At 36.8% G+C, this 18068-nt stretch overlaps 2 protein-coding genes and 1 long non-coding RNA gene across 3 annotated transcripts in view; all 3 read left to right on the top strand.

The window, feature by feature from the left end:
• Positions 1-224: 224 nt before the first annotated feature.
• On the top strand, positions 225-1181 carry LOC104862070 (olfactory receptor-like protein OLF3). Its single transcript, XM_010623787.1, has one exon. The coding sequence runs from the start codon at positions 225-227 to the stop codon at positions 1179-1181; it is 957 nt and encodes a 318-aa protein (XP_010622089.1).
• A 250-nt stretch (positions 1182-1431) lies between these two features.
• On the top strand, positions 1432-7073 carry LOC104862060. The gene is made up of 3 exons (XR_780171.1): positions 1432-1693; positions 2973-3062; positions 6999-7073. It is a non-coding gene; the product is annotated as an uncharacterized LOC104862060 (long non-coding RNA).
• A 1555-nt stretch (positions 7074-8628) lies between these two features.
• LOC104862069 (olfactory receptor-like protein OLF3) overlaps positions 8629-18068 on the top strand; it is a 17409-nt gene continuing 7969 nt past the window's right edge. Inside the window, exons 1-2 of the mRNA XM_010623786.2 lie at positions 8629-8697; positions 15029-15189. Coding sequence (XP_010622088.2) covers positions 8629-8697; positions 15029-15189 — 230 coding nt within the window. The remainder of the gene's footprint in view (positions 8698-15028; positions 15190-18068) is intronic.

Here is an 18068-nt window from a genome sequence, read left to right as displayed (position 1 = left end):
CCTGAGAAATGTTACATATTTATTAGAGCACTGTTCATTCCCTGGAAACAGAGTAGATAAAGCATATTTGGGGCAAGTCTGCTATCTAGGCTTCATGAATGATCTAAAGGCTGATAGAGGGAAGGAAGGTCATACGCAGTATACTTTCAATGTTATATTATAGCTATTCACTTGTTTCTGTTTTTTCTGAATTTTCTGCAGATTAATAAACATCATATTTTTTAATGGAAGCAGAAAACCAGACATGGGTGAGTGAATTTATTCTCCTTGGCCTATCAAGTGACTGGGATATTCAAGTCTCACTCTTTGTCCTGTTCTTGATCATGTACCTGGTGACAGTGCTGGGGAACTTCCTCATTGTTCTTCTGATCAGACTTGATGGCAGACTCCACACTCCCATGTACTTCTTCCTCACCAACCTCTCTCTTGTGGATGTGTCTTATGCCACCAGCATAGTCCCTCAGCTGCTGGTGCATTTTCTCGCAGAACATAAAGCAATCCCATTTCTGAACTGTGCTGCTCAGTTATTTTTCTCCCTGGCTTTGGGTGGGATTGAGTTTGTTCTGCTGGCAGTGATGGCCTATGACCGCTACATGGCTGTGTGTGACCCCCTGAGGTACTTGGTCATTATGCATGCAGGACTGTGCTATAAGTTGGCTATCACATCTTGGGTCAGTGGCTCCATGAACTCTCTTCTGCACACTACTATTACATTTCAACTTCCCATGTGCACAAATAGGTATGTTGATCATGTGTCCTGTGAAGTTCTAGCTGTGGTCAGGCTGGCTTGTGTGGACACCTCCTCCAATGAAGTGGCCATCATGGTTTCTAGCATTGTGCTGCTGATGACCCCCTTCTTCCTGGTTCTCTTGTCCTACATACAGATCATCTCCACCATCCTGAAGATCCAGTCCAGAGAGGGGAGGAAGAAAGCCTTCCACACTTGTGCCTCTCACCTCACTGTGGTTGCCCTGTGCTATGGCATGGCCATTTTCACCTATACTCAGCCCCACTCTGGCCCTTCAGTCCTGGGAGAAAAGCTGATCTCTCTTTTCTATGCTATTTTAACTCCCATGCTGAACCCTATGATTTATAGTCTAAGGAATAAAGAGGTAATAGGAGCCTGGCAGAAATTATTAGGACGATTCTCTGGGTTAACATCAAAACTGGCCTCTTGGTGACTCATGAGCATCACTGGAGAACTGAGCTCCGCCTCAGTGTTTACCCAGCTGAAATAACCTGACGACATGCATCACCTGGCAACCAGGAAGCAAATGATGTAACATGGTATTGTTATGTGGGAGGCAGAATGGCTGTTTTGGGGTGAGAATGTGGGCATGCTATGTCATAGCAGCACATTAGTGAGTTAAACACTGCTCTCCTAGAATTCCACACTTATGCATATCTATTCCTTTGTTGCAACAATAACTGGAAAAATATGTTTTGTTTGCCACATTGTTTGTAACCATGAACCTCTTCATGGATCTTATATTGTAGACCACATGTGCTTATGCTGACACATTTTGACAAAGTGTACAGTGTTTCCAATGGAAACAATGTGAATTTTAATATTCCATCGATTAAATCAACGTGTGGTGTATGTAGCCACATGATTTGTGCAGGACCTACTAACTGTGGATATAATGCCTTTCTGTGACCACTAAATGTGACCACTGGAGATTATCCAATGAAGGTTTGTTGTGCTCCAATTAGAGTATAAGCAAAGGTTATGTGTGTACCCAAAGAATTACTGACCAAGGAAAAGCTAAACTTCAGGCACTAATTGACCACACTCAATAAGTATAAGAAGTGTTATATAAGAGGTATTTTTTTAAATGTTAAGTTTTCCAATCTCTGAAAGAGCCACAAACTCTTTTTATTTTTAGAAACAAAATAAAAACCTAAATTATGAGGTGATGCAGAAAAATGTCAAAGACGTTGCTGTAAGAAAGAAAGCTTATAATTAATGTTAAATTTTAGTATGGACTTGGGATAATCAGCATAGGTAAGATAGCTGTGTTCATGTTACTTCTAATGTGTTAAGCCTTTATGTTATCCTCCCACACAAAATAGGCACTGTCAAATATCTGTAAGGTTAGTGAACTGGGCTTGAGGGTGGACTTATTCTCTGAAGAAAAAAAACGCAAGCAATACAAAGGAGTGAAAATATATAAGTGAACAGTGGTAAAAAATTAGAATGAAGAGAAAATATCTATGTAGTTTCTCCCCAACTTCTCTTATTTAAGTCAATGGACTTACAGTTCTTACTTATCAACATACTAGCACAGAATCCAAGGGTTCAAATAATTGCAAACTCATATAATCTAAAGCTCATTGATGTTTGAATTTTACCTTAAGAGTAATGCAATCTGAAATCTTGTAAGATAGGCAGGCTTCCCAAACAGTGTCAAGGGTACCTTAATAAATATTTGCTCATATTCATGAACTGTTATGCACCAGTGTAAATGAATGGTTTCTTTTCTTTTCTTCTTTTTTGGTACCTCGGGTCCTTGAGCTTGCCAGGCAGCCCACCGAACCGCTGAGCTTAGTCCCCGGCCCAATGAATGGTTTCTTTAGACAAGAGCATACATGCATCAAAGGAATGACAGATAATGAAGCATTTTATTACACTTTGATAAGTGTTAAAATAAGACTAAGTCCACTTGGGTGATGACAGAAGTCTTCCTATGAAAGTGGGCTTAGGTTGAGACTAGAACTTTGAGAACCAATTATCCGGATAACAAGAATCCCAACAAAGAAATTTGAGGAAACTTGTTGCAGTGATATGAATTCTATGAAGTCTTCAGTTGGGTATCCTGTATAGATGGTCATGGCATCAGCCAAATGAGGATACTTCCTATCCATATCCCTTTTATTTCTTTCTTTTGTCTTACTGCTCTAGCCAATGTTTCAAGAGCTATGTTGAACAGAAGTGGTGATAGTAGACATTCTCATCTTGCTCCTAATTTTAGAGGAAAGCTGTCAGAGGGCACGCATGCAAATCCAGTGACGTGCAGTTTGACTGCAGGGTTAAGAAGAGAGATGCAGTGGGGATACATCAGGTGGGTAGATGTGGAAAGTTTCTGCAGGACAATGATGTCCAATTTGTTTTTTTTTTTTTTTTTTTTTGAGACAGGGTCTCACTATGTAGTTGAGACTGACCTGGAACTCACTGTGTAGCCCAGGCTGGTCTTGAACTCACAGCAATCCTCCTGCCTCAGCCTCCTGAGTGCTGGGATTACAGGCTTGCACCACCACACCTGACAATGTCCAATATCTTTAAATTTTATTATAATAGCAATGTGGAGCCAAGGGAGATATTTTAGCAGGAGTACAACTTGAAAAATTTTGTTTTGATTTATCACACTGATATATAAGACAGTAGAAGAAAAGACAAGAGCAAGGCATCAAGAAAGCAGATTGCTCCAGAGTTTGAGGCATTAGAGAAATTTGAACTATGGTAGAGCAAAGGGAAAGAAGAAAGTCAGGACAGATCATGTTGTTTAACAGGTTTCAAGCTGATGTGATGGCAATGCCTGTAAGTTCGGAACTCGCAGAGACTGGGGCACAAAGACTGTGAGTTCAAGCCCAATCTGCACAACTTAGAGACTTGTTGAGACCCTTTCTCAAGATGACAAAATAAGAAAAAAGCAGGGGGTGGAGCTCATTGCAAAGGTCCTGGGTTCAATCCCCTGTACCACACACACAGAGACACCCATAATATTTCACAGGAAACAATTAAAATTCCTATTTGAATATTATTCCTCTTCTAAAATGTTACAATTTTGTCTAAATATTCTGTAAGTTGTGTACCACGCTGGAAATTTTACCATTATAAACATACCCTACACATAATGGTATGGGAAAGAAATCAAAGAGGAAAAATCAGTAAAAAATTTAAATTTACATGACATATCAAGAAGGAAAATATATGAAGATGTTATATCCTTATTTTCATGACTGATCATATGTCATAGTGTTTGTGACTTTTCTCTACCAATCATCCTTTGATCTCTTTGCCTTTTAGCAGTTCCTCATCTTGTTTGGGAGTCTTTACATGAAGGGTTATTTAAATAGTCACTTTTCAGGAAGCAGGAATGCTGAGGATAAGCATCAGTTATGTAGTAATAGACTCTTATGGTCTCATATTTCATCTGTTAAATTTTATTTTTATCAGCCTTTTTTAGTACTGCAATTTCCCAGGATATTAAATTCTACATAAATTAAATTACTTGAGACTAAAGCCATTCTTAATTCTTAGCTGCTTGTGAAAGGCATTCCCAACAGAGAACAGGAAAGTATTTTTGGTTCAGAGCTAAATAAGATGAAATTCTAAATAATACAACCATTAAACAGAACTTCCAAAGATATTAGACACTAAAATGTATTTGAAAATAAAATTTTGTTTAGCAATTAATTACACTAAAAATGTCACTGTAATTTTTCTTAAAGAAAAACTATAATGCAGATAAATTTACATTTTATTGAAATAATTCCCATAACACAGACACATACACACATATCAATTGTCTACCAAGTCTCTGAAAATCACTTTAAACTACAGTTTTCTCCTAATTACCCTATTTACCATTGAAATTATTTTAAAAATATATAACTGAAATGTTTGTCCCACCTGTATAGCCTGGATGTTTAGGAGATCTTGTGAGTGTAATTTTATATTCTTTTGACCCTTTATCTCCTGTGAGACCTAGAGGCTTGATCAGCTTTAAGCTTACTTTTTTTTTTTTCTGGTTATAACATTTCCACACCCCTACAAGAGATGCACAGTGGTTTATTTTTGCTGTTGTTATATAACGTAGTTCAGGATTTCTTAACTGGGACAAGGCTCAGTTTACATTTTGAGCTGAATAATTATTTGGTATGGAGCTATCCTGTGTATGGTAGGATTATTTAGCAACATTCCTCACTTCTTCCTGCTAGAAGGCAGTAGGTTCCAACCCATCAGGAATTGCAGTGCTCCTGCAAGAGAGCTACTGACCTAAGCCCAATAATTTGTTAGGCCTGCAGGATGGTAGAATCTGTCATCTCTTATTCCTTTTGTCTGGAACACATTTACAAATACAGAAACCTCCTCTTCAACAGTAGTTCATCTGCATGAGGCACAGTTGGTATGGGAAAGGCAGAATAGAATTTTTATTTTTTTCTTTTCTTTACCATTTTTTAATACCACAAAAGCAATGGGATCTTTTCATAGCCTTCATGAGTTCATCACTCAAGTTTATTAGTTTGTTGCTGTTATTATCTTGATATTTAAATTATTCTGCATTTAGTGAATGAAGCCACTGTTTCCTATAACTGAAATAAGAAAATAGTTCTTGTGACTGAATACAAAAATATTACCTTCCAGTTCTGAGTGTCAAAATCCACTGAGGCAAAATCAAGGTGTCTACCGGGCTATATTTCTTTAGGCTTTAGGGAACAAACTCCTTTCTTGCTTTTCCCTCTTTCCTCAGGTGCCTCCATAAAATGGTTCATGGCTCCTTCCTTTATCTTCAAGGATATCAGCCTGGCAAGCTTCTCTCTGACTGATCCCCTACATTCATCATCACACCTCTTTCTCCCAGCTCTGATCATAAGGACCCTTGTGATTGCAGTGGGATCACCCACACTATCCAAGAAAATCTTCCCATTTTAAATTCCTTTATTTGAGTATTTGCAAGTCCCTTTTATCATGTCAGGCAGCACAGTCACAGATTCTGAGGATTAGGACATAGATAACATTATTTAGTGTACTGTAGCCTAGAGATCATTATTTAGTGTACTTACTGTAGCCTACATAAAGTGGCTACTTCGGTGTTTTTTTTTTTAAACATACAGCATTAGATTATCAGTGGTAATACTTCAACAGTGATCTCATCTCACTTCCTAGCATCATACAGTACTGTAGTCCTACCTTTTATATTCCCTGCCATTTATATTATTGGAATGATTTCTCAAAGAACACCTGTTTCCTTTTTAGTGGAAGATGGCATTTAGTGACCACCATCTGTGTACGTTACTCAACTGGAGGTGTAGGGTTAGTACTGATACTGGGAAGATGAACAGTCAGTTATGGTATTACCTGAGTTAGTCTTGGATAGACAGAGTCTAACTTGCTGAATCAATAGATGGTCTTCAGTGATGCCAGCAGAACCACTGCTGTGCTTATGAAGTGTGGTTATCTGACACCTAGGATATGTGAGTATTTTTGATATTTGAAAAACTTCACATCTTCATCAAATATTAGGAAGTAATGAGCCAACACTCCACTTTTCTTACTGTGCTTTTGATAAACCTAAACTATATGTTAATATTAATACATAATAATATTTATTATTAAATATTAAAAGCAAATGCTTTGTTATTAATGAATCACTTATATAGAGCAAAAGTCATTCTATTTGCACAATTCTTTTTTAAAAAAACCACCTTTTTCTCTACAGTTTTACACTCACAGAAAAACTGAACAGAGTTCCCACATACTCCCACCTCCTTCTTCACCGTGGATAGTCTCCTCATTACCAACATCCATCACCAGCATGATATATATTTTTTGTTTTGTTTTGTTATACTGGGAATTGAACTCGGGACCTTGTGCTTTTGAGGCAGGCAGTGATACCACTGGTCTGCATCCCCGACTGTATGATATATTTTTAATTACTTGATTTTAAATGACAAATTATAAGTAGAGAAACATGTACTAATACCCAGCTAAGCAAACTTCCAGTGGCAAATAATACTTTTCACCCTAAGGAATTATAAACCAAATAAACTACTTCTCTGGAAGCAGTTTAGTTAAACTGCATGCAAAATTCTTGGGAGAAAGTATTTTGCTATATTTTGGCTATGTTTGCAATTTCATAAGCATAAATTGACAATTAATATTAATGTGCCTGTCACAAGGGCTTCTTGAAGGAATTAATGAAATTTCTACATAAACATCTATTATTAGATGGCCTTTCTGGGCAGAACAGAGAATGTTTCTTTCTGATTTGCAGAACAACAAGAACTGCAAGATGTATGGGGGCTTCACAGGAAAGAGAAACAGTGAAAAAGATTGCAATTGATTATGATACTCTTCATTCAGCTGAGTTGAGATGTGGTATTATACTCATTGAAGACTTCAGATGAAATACTTGTAAACTGTAATGTTAGAATAAAGTGTTGTATTGGGAGATAAATGTCTACCGAATAAATTCTTGCAGGAATTGTCACATCTTATTCCATCAGAAATACCCAAAGGTCTTAAAACAATTTTGTGCACTTTGCATAGTTTCTATTTCAGTAATTCTGGGTTGAACGAAGCCTTTCACATCTTGAAGTCACTATATGGCTCTCATGAATAGTGAGGAGACCATTGTACTAATAACAGAAAAGGGTGCATCTGAGAGGTGTTTCAGAGTGTGAGTTTATTTACAGAGGTTAAATGAGAAAAAGTGACAGCCAATGCTGGAGAGCCTTCATTAAAACTTTGGAATTTATTTTGCAGATGAATGGTGAAAAGCACTAGTGATGTAAGCATCTGGATATTGTGACCCAAACTCATCTTTAATGGAATTTTATCAGCTTGCTGCAGGGAAAATATTCAACTAATTCTTCTATAGGACTTTATAATTCTTATATAGGACTTTAGAAATTGGGATGAAGAAAGAAAAACATATGTACTGTGCCTGTGTATTGTCTAGAATATTCGAAAACCTATGTCAAAAGTATTGTAACACCAGGAGCCATGGTAAGATGGCTGAATAAATTATTATGGATGTTTTTTCTATGATACCCAGGATCAAACTCAAGATCTTGCACTTGCGAGGCAGGCACAGTGTCACTGAACTAATTCCCCAGCCCTCGGAGGTTTTGATGGTACATTGGATGGGTATGGGCGATGAATGGAGATTAGGGAAATAGATGAACTGACAGGTGGGCGACAGGATGCAGCGTTGTGTACAGGAGAAAATGAATGAGTATTGCGATGGTGATATACAGTTGGGTGAGTGAGTAGACACCTAGGTAAAGATGCTGAGGAATTAGTGAGTGTTTTATTTGGTAGATAAATAAATAAGTGGGAAAATGCTTACTAAAAGATGAGGCAGAAAGAATAAGACAGTGAACGCTAATGTAACCTGTTCTTTGAAATTACATTGAATCTCTTCATACAAAATAAAAATTTGAAGAGGTATACAAGTTAATCTTTTTTCATTATTTTGGTTAGCGCTCTTCTTTTTCTCATTTTACCCCATAGGTGATAATACTCTCATTTTGTAGATCTTTTTTAGAGTCTTAAACCTTTTCTTGCAATGTTATTATAATGGAACTTAAATAGCACTAAGACACATGTTCCGGTCATCCATCAACACTTGTAAAGCTCACAGCAGACCATTTTATTCTTTGCATGCAGCTCATCAGAATATAGTGTAACTAACATTCGTGTCTCTAGAATGACAAGTAAGGGAATCCTGGAAGTAAAGGGAATGGCTTCTTTTAAACCCACTTGGACTCAAGCACATTGACTTCTCACTAAAATAGAGGTGTTGAGAGACAAAGTCAGTTTGTGCTATAGCAGAATATCCTATTTTTATTTATTTTTTTTAGAATGACCTAAAGCATTAGTGGGGTTTTGGTGGTGAGAAGATGAAGGAGAACAGCTTTCCACAGGGAGAAGAAGGGCAGTGTGGTGGCACTGGCTTTGAGATTTGGAAGGTATGACAGCAATTAACACTCTGAGGCATGAAGTCTTATGGGATTTTTCAACTTCACGTTGCCAGTGAAGCCACTGCCACACTTTATTATTTCTCAGTGTGATACCATTTGGGATCACCCACGAAGTTCCTCCCGGCACTGTTTCTAAACTGAATCATAGAGCCCAAGAAGACTGGGACAGTAAATCTCCATGGTCCACCAACTGTTGAAGGAAGCACTTTATGAAGATAACGTTAGCTTAAAAGAAACAGGACCATATCAATAGATATTGATGAATATATGACAATTCCTAATAGAGGTGTCAAAAGAGAGTTGGATTAAGCAAGAATTTATAGAGTGTCAGAGTTAGTACCCCTTAGCTTTTTTAGGGACTTTGAATTAGAGATAACAATTATGAATGCTGAAATCTTATCACCCTAATGTTGCATCAAGTGCAGCAGAATAATTCTAGTTTCCAGAGACTGAAGGATTACATACATTTAAGTACTGTAGCAATTTACCAATTCCAAACCTCAATATTGACAGAGAAAAAGAGAAAAAGTAAAACAAACATTGGGAAGGGGAATTATGACTCATTCAAAATTGGAAATGTGATGGATGGATTCTGTATCACTTTTGGAAAAGACACTTAGGGGAGAAGCCTTAGTTATGAAGACATTTAGTTAGGTATTGACATTCATAAACATGTTACATTTCCAAGAAAGATCAACTGTCAATTGTACAAGTATTGCTTTTTCACAATAGAAATAATTAAAATGTGGATGATTAAATGTATTGTCAAAGTCACATAGAATTCATTGTATGAAAAGAAACTGGAATTGAGATCTCCTAACTCTCCTATCAGGACTGATTTTTCTCCAAAGAGTTGTAGTAATGTACTGTGGAGACTTGCTAGAGGGAAGGAATTTGATTGTGAAAGAATACACAACAACTAGGGGCCAGGGATCTAGCTCAGTGGTTTGGTGGCCTGCCTTGCAAGCGCAAGGACCCGAGTTCAATCCCTGGCACCAAAAAAAAATAAAAAACAAAAAACAACAAAAAAAACCCCCAACAACAACAACATATCAAGAGCAAGAGATAAAGAGAAGTAAAACACTTACAGGATGAAGCCATGTTAAAATAAATCACCAAAGGTTAATTTCAAAGGTTAATTGCATCTGTTTAAGAAACAGGTTCTCAGTAATTGGTCTCAGATTATGGGAAAAGCCAGAGAAAAAGTAACTAATAAGACTCTGAAGAAGAAAAAGTAATTGTTCTCTCAGAATTAAAAATAAGTTTTGGTATATTCCACACATAAGTGACCATGGGATTCTCCAGGTCCAAATGTCAGGATAATGGAAATAACTACTGTCTGTGATGAAAGCACTCTGTGTACACACCAGTTAAATGGTAGCCATGGGTCAGAGTCCTCTCTCTCTTAGTAAAAATGCCATTTGCATTGTCAGGACAGCTACATAAAGGTAAGGTTTTGTTCTATTTTGACTAGCATGAAAGATAAATTTCTGTAGGTTGTTTGTCTTATTTTCATGGGTTGTTCTTTTGAATTCGGGACTCTATTTATCCCAACTAAGAGTGTAAAGGACTAACATAAGGAAGCTAAATATGACTAAGACTCAATGATGTATTACAGAGATGAGGTGTAAACAAAATTTCCCATGAAAAAGCTTTTGGTATTTAATCCCTTTGGTATTGACCATCATGTACATAATGAGATAGGGCTTCATTCTTGTGGTATAGGGCTCACACTTAAGCCATGCTTAATTTTGGATTTTAGAAGCAAATCAAAAGAATACAATCATCTACTCTTTTAATTGATATAATACTAGAAAAGTTATTTCTCATCTAGATAAAGGACCAGAGAAACCCTTTTATACTGTGCATTCCTTAGAGGTTAAAAAAAAAAACTGGGGGAAAAATAGACACAAGTCATGGAAGCAGCCAGCCAATAGAAGTACCTCTACTACCTCCTCCTCGTCCTCGTCCTCCTCCTTGTCCTCCTCATCCTCATCCTCCTCCTCCTCCATCTTTGATGGAGGAAACGGTCCTCCTCTATTAAGGGTGGTCATCCACTTAGACCCAGTGCACAGCTTCGGGAGGGACGCACATGAAGTGCTGAGGGAGAAAGGGGACACCCGCCTAGCCAGCCAGATCAGCAGGGTCAATGGGGTGACAGATGTTGCAGCCAGATCACCCTCGCATCCTGTCATCTTTTCCTTGATGTGTGGTTTCACATGACTTGTTCCAGGTCTTACTGTTACTCTTGGAGCAGGGATATTGGCAGGGTATCATTGAGGGCCTAAGGGTAGTTCATATAGAGAGGTCGTACTGTTATCTGAAACTATGCCTTCCCTCTCAGGCATTCTGCAGAGATTTAGGGAGCTTTTCATTAATGGGACTCTTATCATCTGCTCAAGTTTAAATAAATTATAACTTACTTTGGGTGCGGCCCCATTTCATGATTCCAGAGTACCAGATGTCAACAGCAAATATCACCAAATTATTGCCTGACAACAGTGTACCATTAGACATATGTCCAACTTGATTTGAGACTGACTTCCTTGATTTTTCCTTTTAAAATGAAGAAAGGAAAAGTTTTAGAGCAGAGGCCTTGTCGTTAAAAGGCAGGTCTGGTGCAGAGGGCTGCAGAAAATGGTATGATGTTTCTTAGCTCACCAGTGAAGGGTTAGAAAACAGACTGACCCTAAGAGAGGTGGGGGTGTCTGAGGCAAACTTTATCTCCTCTACCCACATAAAAATAATTCAGGTTTTACATCAGCTAAAGAATTATTGAGTGAATTTCTCATTCCATCTCTTCTTCAGGAAACACGCATCACCTGCATATTCTCTAATGTATTCAAATGTTGAAAACAGTGAATAAGAAAGATGAGTAACTTTAGCAGTAGAATATTTTAGAAATAATATCTTATATGTTAAAATTCAGAACAAATTTTTACAATAAAGTATAACAGATTATATAGAATCAACAAATAGATTTGATTTGTTTAAAGAAAGATTATAGTTGATTAAAATTAAAATTTTGAATTTGGCATATTGTGTCATGTAAAAGGAGTGTAGGAAGAACCTGAACACCTATTTTCTCTTTTTGATAAAAGAATATTTCTGTCTTGATGTTTTCTGCAACTGATAATTACTGCATAAAGGGAGAAGGCACATGGAGGAACTTTTAATTAGAGCCAAACAAAAGTAATCCTTTAACGGAGAAAATTTAATCTTTGCTGTCATTTCCTCCTCCTTGACTCATGTGATTTTCATGCTGTTCACGTCTGAATCTCTTTGTTTTCTACTCACCGGTAGCCTATTGTACAGGACCAGTATCAGCTGCCATACCAGTTCACCAAAAGTTTGATTAGTTCACGTTGTAAACCTCCCATTTGGTAGTATTTTTTCTTTTTTTTAGATTTTGCAAAACGAACAGTGATCATCATAAACATGAGTACTAGCCATTAGTGACAGAGTTTTGAGGAGATGATTTTTCATGGAGTAGTTCAAGCTATGTACCCTATGTTATAATATTTGATTCCCTTTCCACTATGGTCACAGTCATTACCCTGCCCTTCCACAATTCATAAAACATCTTCAAGAGGAAGCTCTTTCTTCATGTGCTTATGTCTAAGGAGATGAACCTCCTGGGCATGTCGTTTTTTTCACTACTGAGTTCTGAGCAGGCAGCATAAATTGTTTATTTTTCAATAGAAAATGGAAATTCAAAGCATATACAGAGATGTCTGGCTTGAGGTTTAAGTAGGAGGCTGATATAACCCAAAGATGGTGAACTAAATTTTTATTGTTTATTAAAGGAGCACTAGATGCCTACAAAACAAGTAGTAAGTAATGTAGATGGAGGTAAATATTGAAAAAAAAATTAAAAGTCATTCTTAGACTCGAGGACAAATGACAGCATTGACTGGTAAGGCTTCAACATGGGTTTAAAACATCAACTGCAGCCCTTAACCTGTGTTAAGAAGTATTGGTTGACTCATTTGTAGCAACAGATGGAGCCAATATTTTCACAATTTTTTCTTTGTTGATTGAGTTCTATGAGTAAGGAGGGTTTAGAGAGACGTGTAGAACCTACAAACTAATTATATTTTAAAAGGCCAAACTCTGGCTTCCTGATAGGAGAGACTAGATGTGAACCACATGATCTGGCAGATAGTTCATTCATCATGAAATAGTAGTAGAAACACAATTAAATTTAGCTGGAAGATGAACCCAGAGCAATCTGGATTTGGCTTTAACTGAAGGTATGTTAAAATCACCTGAACAACCCCATCATTTATCCTTTGTTAGGCTTTCAAACATACATATTTCAATTTTACTTATTTTCTATGTTGCACTAAAAAATTCTACAAGGATAAAGAGAGGGTTATTTAACTATTAATTTTTTGAAACGTGTAAATCAATCAATCTATTGGTCAATCAATCAATGGGTTTAAAATAATCAGTTAACATATCAGTGAAAAGTATTAAACATAAGCAGTTTATTTTAGTAAAATAGACTCTAAAACACAGCATAATAATTAACTTTTGTAACTTTTGTAAAATCAAGGTAACAGAACAAGACTAGATTATGGAATGTGTAAAAAGTTTCTAGGATAATTTAATTTTAAAAATAGACATTATAGGCTTGTTTGCTCATGAAAATGATGTGAATATATTTATATTTTGCATGGAATTAGGTTTTGAAGAAAACATTATGGAAGAGTTTATAAAAATAGTGTATAACTGAACCATGGATGAGATGATCATCTCTGGACATATTGTTTTATTTTGTCCTTTATCAGATAAGAGAGTTGAAACATTGACAGTTTCCCCTTTCAGCCTAGATCCTAGACTGAAACAGCCTGTCTGTTATTTCTGCATGCTTTGTCTCCTGTTTTCTATTATTTTGTTCACTCTAGTGCAAGGAATTTTAGTGAACAGGCAAATATGGAGTAATAATAGCAATCAGTTATAAGACAATTTAAAGAGACCTGGTTCCATTTGGTGTTTAAAATTTATTTTATGACATATTACTTTACCGTGAAAACACCTGCTTCACAAAAGTAGTCAGAGGGTAATTTTCATTCCAAAGTACATCTGTAAGAATTCATACCTTATTCTGCATCCTGGAAAATGAAGATGGGGCCTTAAATGGTGGCTTTCCCTTTATCCCTTTAACCTAGGACAGTTAAATATTCTTTCCTTTTTTTTAAACTCACATTTACAGAAAAGATTCTTAACAGCAGCAAGTAGAAAAGAAAAATACCTAGAGCTAGATACCATTAAAATATCCTTCCTTAGTCCATAGACATCTATCAAAGCCTCTCTAAAATATAAATGTTTCTGTTATGAGTTGCCAACTTATCTACCTTTGTGGGGGAAATGGGAGAGGAAATTACAGTTGCTTCTCTATGGTTCCTAATGAAGAGGTTGTTACTATAAAAACCCACAGTACTGCAGTGGTACCACCAGAAATCATTTACAAGTACTTCCACCAGCTTTAATATTTGAGCTTAAATGTACTTGTAAGTTAGTGAAAGTATGCTTCTTTTATACAATAATACTTACAATTAAATATAAATCACATTCCTACCAAATAAAGGCAAGTTTAAATTTTAGGTCTGTGATTCTAGATCTTTTCTCAAAACCCTCCTTCTTCAAAACCGTTCTTTTTGTAATTTATTAATTCACTCATGCACTGTCAAGATATGTCTAAGTGACATCTTCTAGCTAGTTTTTAAACTTTCCAACTTTGTCTTCTTCATCTTCATTATTGTTGATCATTGCCAACTTCTATGCTCTCCTTGTTCAATAAAGAAGGTAGAGATAGAACTGCAATTCCCCTGCATTTCCTCCAGGCCTTAACTGACTACCCAACGCATGTCATTATTTGGGCACTGGTCTCTCTTTCACTCTCTCTGAAGCAGTAGATAAAGCATATCTGGATAAAGACTGTCATTATTATCTTGGCCTCATGAATGATCCAAAGACTGACAATAGAGGCTGGCAAGTCTTACACAGTATATTCGTTTTTGGAGAGTTGTGGGCATAGAATCCTGGGCCTTTTCCCTGAGCTACTTCTTCAGCTCTTTTATTAGTATTCATCTGAGACAGATTCTCTCTGAGTTGCTCAGTTGCTTTGACTGAGCTTGAGCCTTCAGTTCTCCTGCCTTGGTTTACCAGAATGCTGGCATTACAAGCATGTGCCATCACACCAGGCTTATAGTATATATTCTTAAAAAGTTATTCTGCTGTTACTCAATTGCAATTTTGTTTTCTACCATCTCTGAAGATTATTAAACATCACATTTTGAATGGAAGCAGATAGCCACATGTGGTGAGTGAATTTATTCTCCTTGGCCTATCCAGTGACTGGGATATTCAAGTCTCACTCTTTGTCCTGTTCTTGATCATGTACCTGGTGACAGTGCTGGGGAACTTCCTCATTGTTCTTCTGATCAGACTTGATGGCAGACTCCACACTCCCATGTACTTCTTCCTCACCAACCTCTCCCTTCTGGATGTGCCTTATGCCACCAGCATAGTCCCTCGGCTGCTGGTGCATTTTCTTTTCTTTTTTTTAATTGAGTTTATTGGTACTTTTTAAGTATACAGTGCAGTTACATTCATCATTGGAATCTTGGACCTTTACATGTCAGATCTTGTTTCTCATTTTTTTCTCCATAACTCTGCCCTATCTTCACATCATCCACCCTCCCTATTTACAAAGACTTTGTTTCCATTTTCTCATTTTCTAATATTATTTATTGTCCCATATTTCCTTTTCCCTACCTTTCTCACTTCCCATATACCTTTAGCTCTTTTCTTCCTATTTCACTTTATCAGTTATACAATTTGGATCTTATTCACACTTTTAGTTTTTCACAGCAGAGAAACTACTCGATATTTACATGTGTGTGTCCTATTTACTTTACTGAAGAGTATGGCCTCAATATGCATCCATTTTTCTATGAATGACTCTAGTTTCTCATTCTTTATGGCTGAGTAGTGTTCCATTTTACAGAAATACCACATCTTCTTTACCCAGTCTCCAACTGATGAGCAATTGGGCTGTTTCCAAGTTTTAGCTATTACAAACTGTGCCACTATAAATATGGGTGCCCATATATCACTGTGGTATGCTTCTTTTAATTCTTTTGGAAAGATACCCAGCAGAGGGATGCCTGCATCAAATGAAATCTCTAATCCTAGTTCTTTGAGGTATTTCCATACTTTTTTCAGCTTTAATTGAGTTTATTGGTACATTTTAGGGATACAGTACAGTTACATTCATTGTTGGGATCTTGTACCTCTACATGACAAGTCTTTGTTCTCATTTTTTCCCCTTGTCCCTGCCCTCCCTTCACCCCCTCCTCCCCTCCCATCTGCAACCACTTTATTTCTATCTTTTCATTATCTCACATTATTTTCTTTTCCCTTTTTACCCTTCCCCTACCTGTCCCACCTTCCCCTACACCTTTAGCTCATTTCTTCCCATTTCTCAATGTCAGTAATCTTATTAGGATCTTCTTTATTATTGCAGATTATTCACACCAGAGAAACTATTCGGTATTTACACATGTTCCATATTAATTCCACAGTGGTGCAACAGTCTACACTACCAAAAACAATGAAGAATGGTTCCTTTCTCAGCACAAACCCTCCAGCATTTGATATTGGTTAATTTTTTGATAGCAGCCATTCTTTCTGGGGTGAGGTGGAATCTCAGTGTTGTTTTCATCTTCATCTCAAATGTTGAACATTGAGATTGTTGAACAATCTAGCAATGTTGAACATTTTTTCATATATTATTTACTGCTTTTACCTCTTTGTCTAAGAAAAGTCTGTTCATTTCAGATACCCATTTTTAAATCAGGTCTTCATATTTGAGGGGCCTGATTTTTTTTGTTTTCTATTTTTTTATTTTTTATTTTAACGAGTTTATTGCTACATTTGAGGGATACAATACATTTACATTTATTGTTGGGATCTTGTGATCTTGTACCTCTGCATGACGGGTCTTGATTCTCATTTATTTCCCCTTGTCCCTGCCCTTCCTTCACCCCTCCTCCCCTATCCATTTACAAACACTTTATTTCCATATTTTCATTTTCTCACATTTTTTTCTTTTCCTTTATTACCCTTCCCCTAGCCATCCCAACTTCCCTACACCTTTAGCCCTTTTCTTCCCATTTCGCAATGTCATTTATCTCACTAGGATCTTATGTACTATTACAGTTTATTCACATCAGAGAAACTATTTGGTATTTACATGTGTGACTTATTTATTTCACTTAGGAGTATAGCCTCAATATCTATCCATTTCCCTATGAATTAATCTAATTTCTCATTCTTTATGGCTGAATAGTATTCCATTTTATAGAAAAACCACATCTTCTTTATCCAGTTTCCAACTGATGGGCAAATGGGCTATTTCCAAGTTTTAGCTATTACAAACTGTGCCACTATAAACATGGGTGCACATACATTCCTGTGATATGGTTTTTTAATTCTTTTCAAAAGATACCCAGAGGAGTGATGGCTGGGTCAAATGGAACCTATAGACCCAGCTCTTTGAGGTATCTCCATATTGATTTTCATAGTGGTTGTACTAGTCTACACTCCCACCAACAATGGATAAGGGTTTCTTTCTCCCCACAGCCCCGACAACATTTGTTATTGGTTGATTTCTTGATAACAGCAATTCTTTGTGGGGTGAGGTGGAATCTCATTGTTGCTTTCATCTGCATTTCTCGAATGCCAGTGATGTGGAACGTTTTTTCATATATTTACTTGCTGCTTTTACTTCTTTGTCTGAGAAATGTCTGTTCATTTCGGATGCCCATTTTTGAATTGGGTCTTTATATTTGGGGGGGTGATTGTTTTGAGTTCTTTATATGTTCTAGATAATAGTCCTTTGTCTGAAGAGCAGCTGGTAAAAATTTTTACTACATTACAGTTTGTCTGTTAGTTCTGTTGGTGGTTTCTTTTGCAGTTCAGACGCTTTTTAATAAGATGAGATCCCAGTTTCTGCTAGTTGCTAGTTCTCATGCTACTGAGGATTTGTTCATTAAATCTTTTCCTATGCCAATGTCTTCAAGAGTTCTGCCTAACTTATCTTCCAGCAAGTTCAGTGTTTCTTTCTTAATATTTAGATCTTTAATCCACTTCGATTTTAGTTTACTGCATGGTGAAAGATAAGGGTCCAGTTTTAATCTTTCGCAGGTTGAAATCCAGTTTTTCCAACACCATTTATTATAGAGGCTATCTTTCGTCCAGTGAGGATGGTCAGCTCCTTTGTCAAAGATGATGTAGCTGAGTACATCTGGAGTTGTTTTTGTGTCTTCCAATCTGTTCCACTGATCCTC

Source organism: Fukomys damarensis, unplaced genomic scaffold, assembly GCF_012274545.1.
Source record: "Fukomys damarensis isolate Sample0158 unplaced genomic scaffold, DMR_v1.0_HiC HiC_scaffold_16, whole genome shotgun sequence".
NCBI lineage: Eukaryota > Metazoa > Chordata > Mammalia > Rodentia > Bathyergidae > Fukomys > Fukomys damarensis.
Note: the sequence above shows the minus strand (reverse complement) of the source record. Positions and strands in the feature narration are given on the sequence as shown.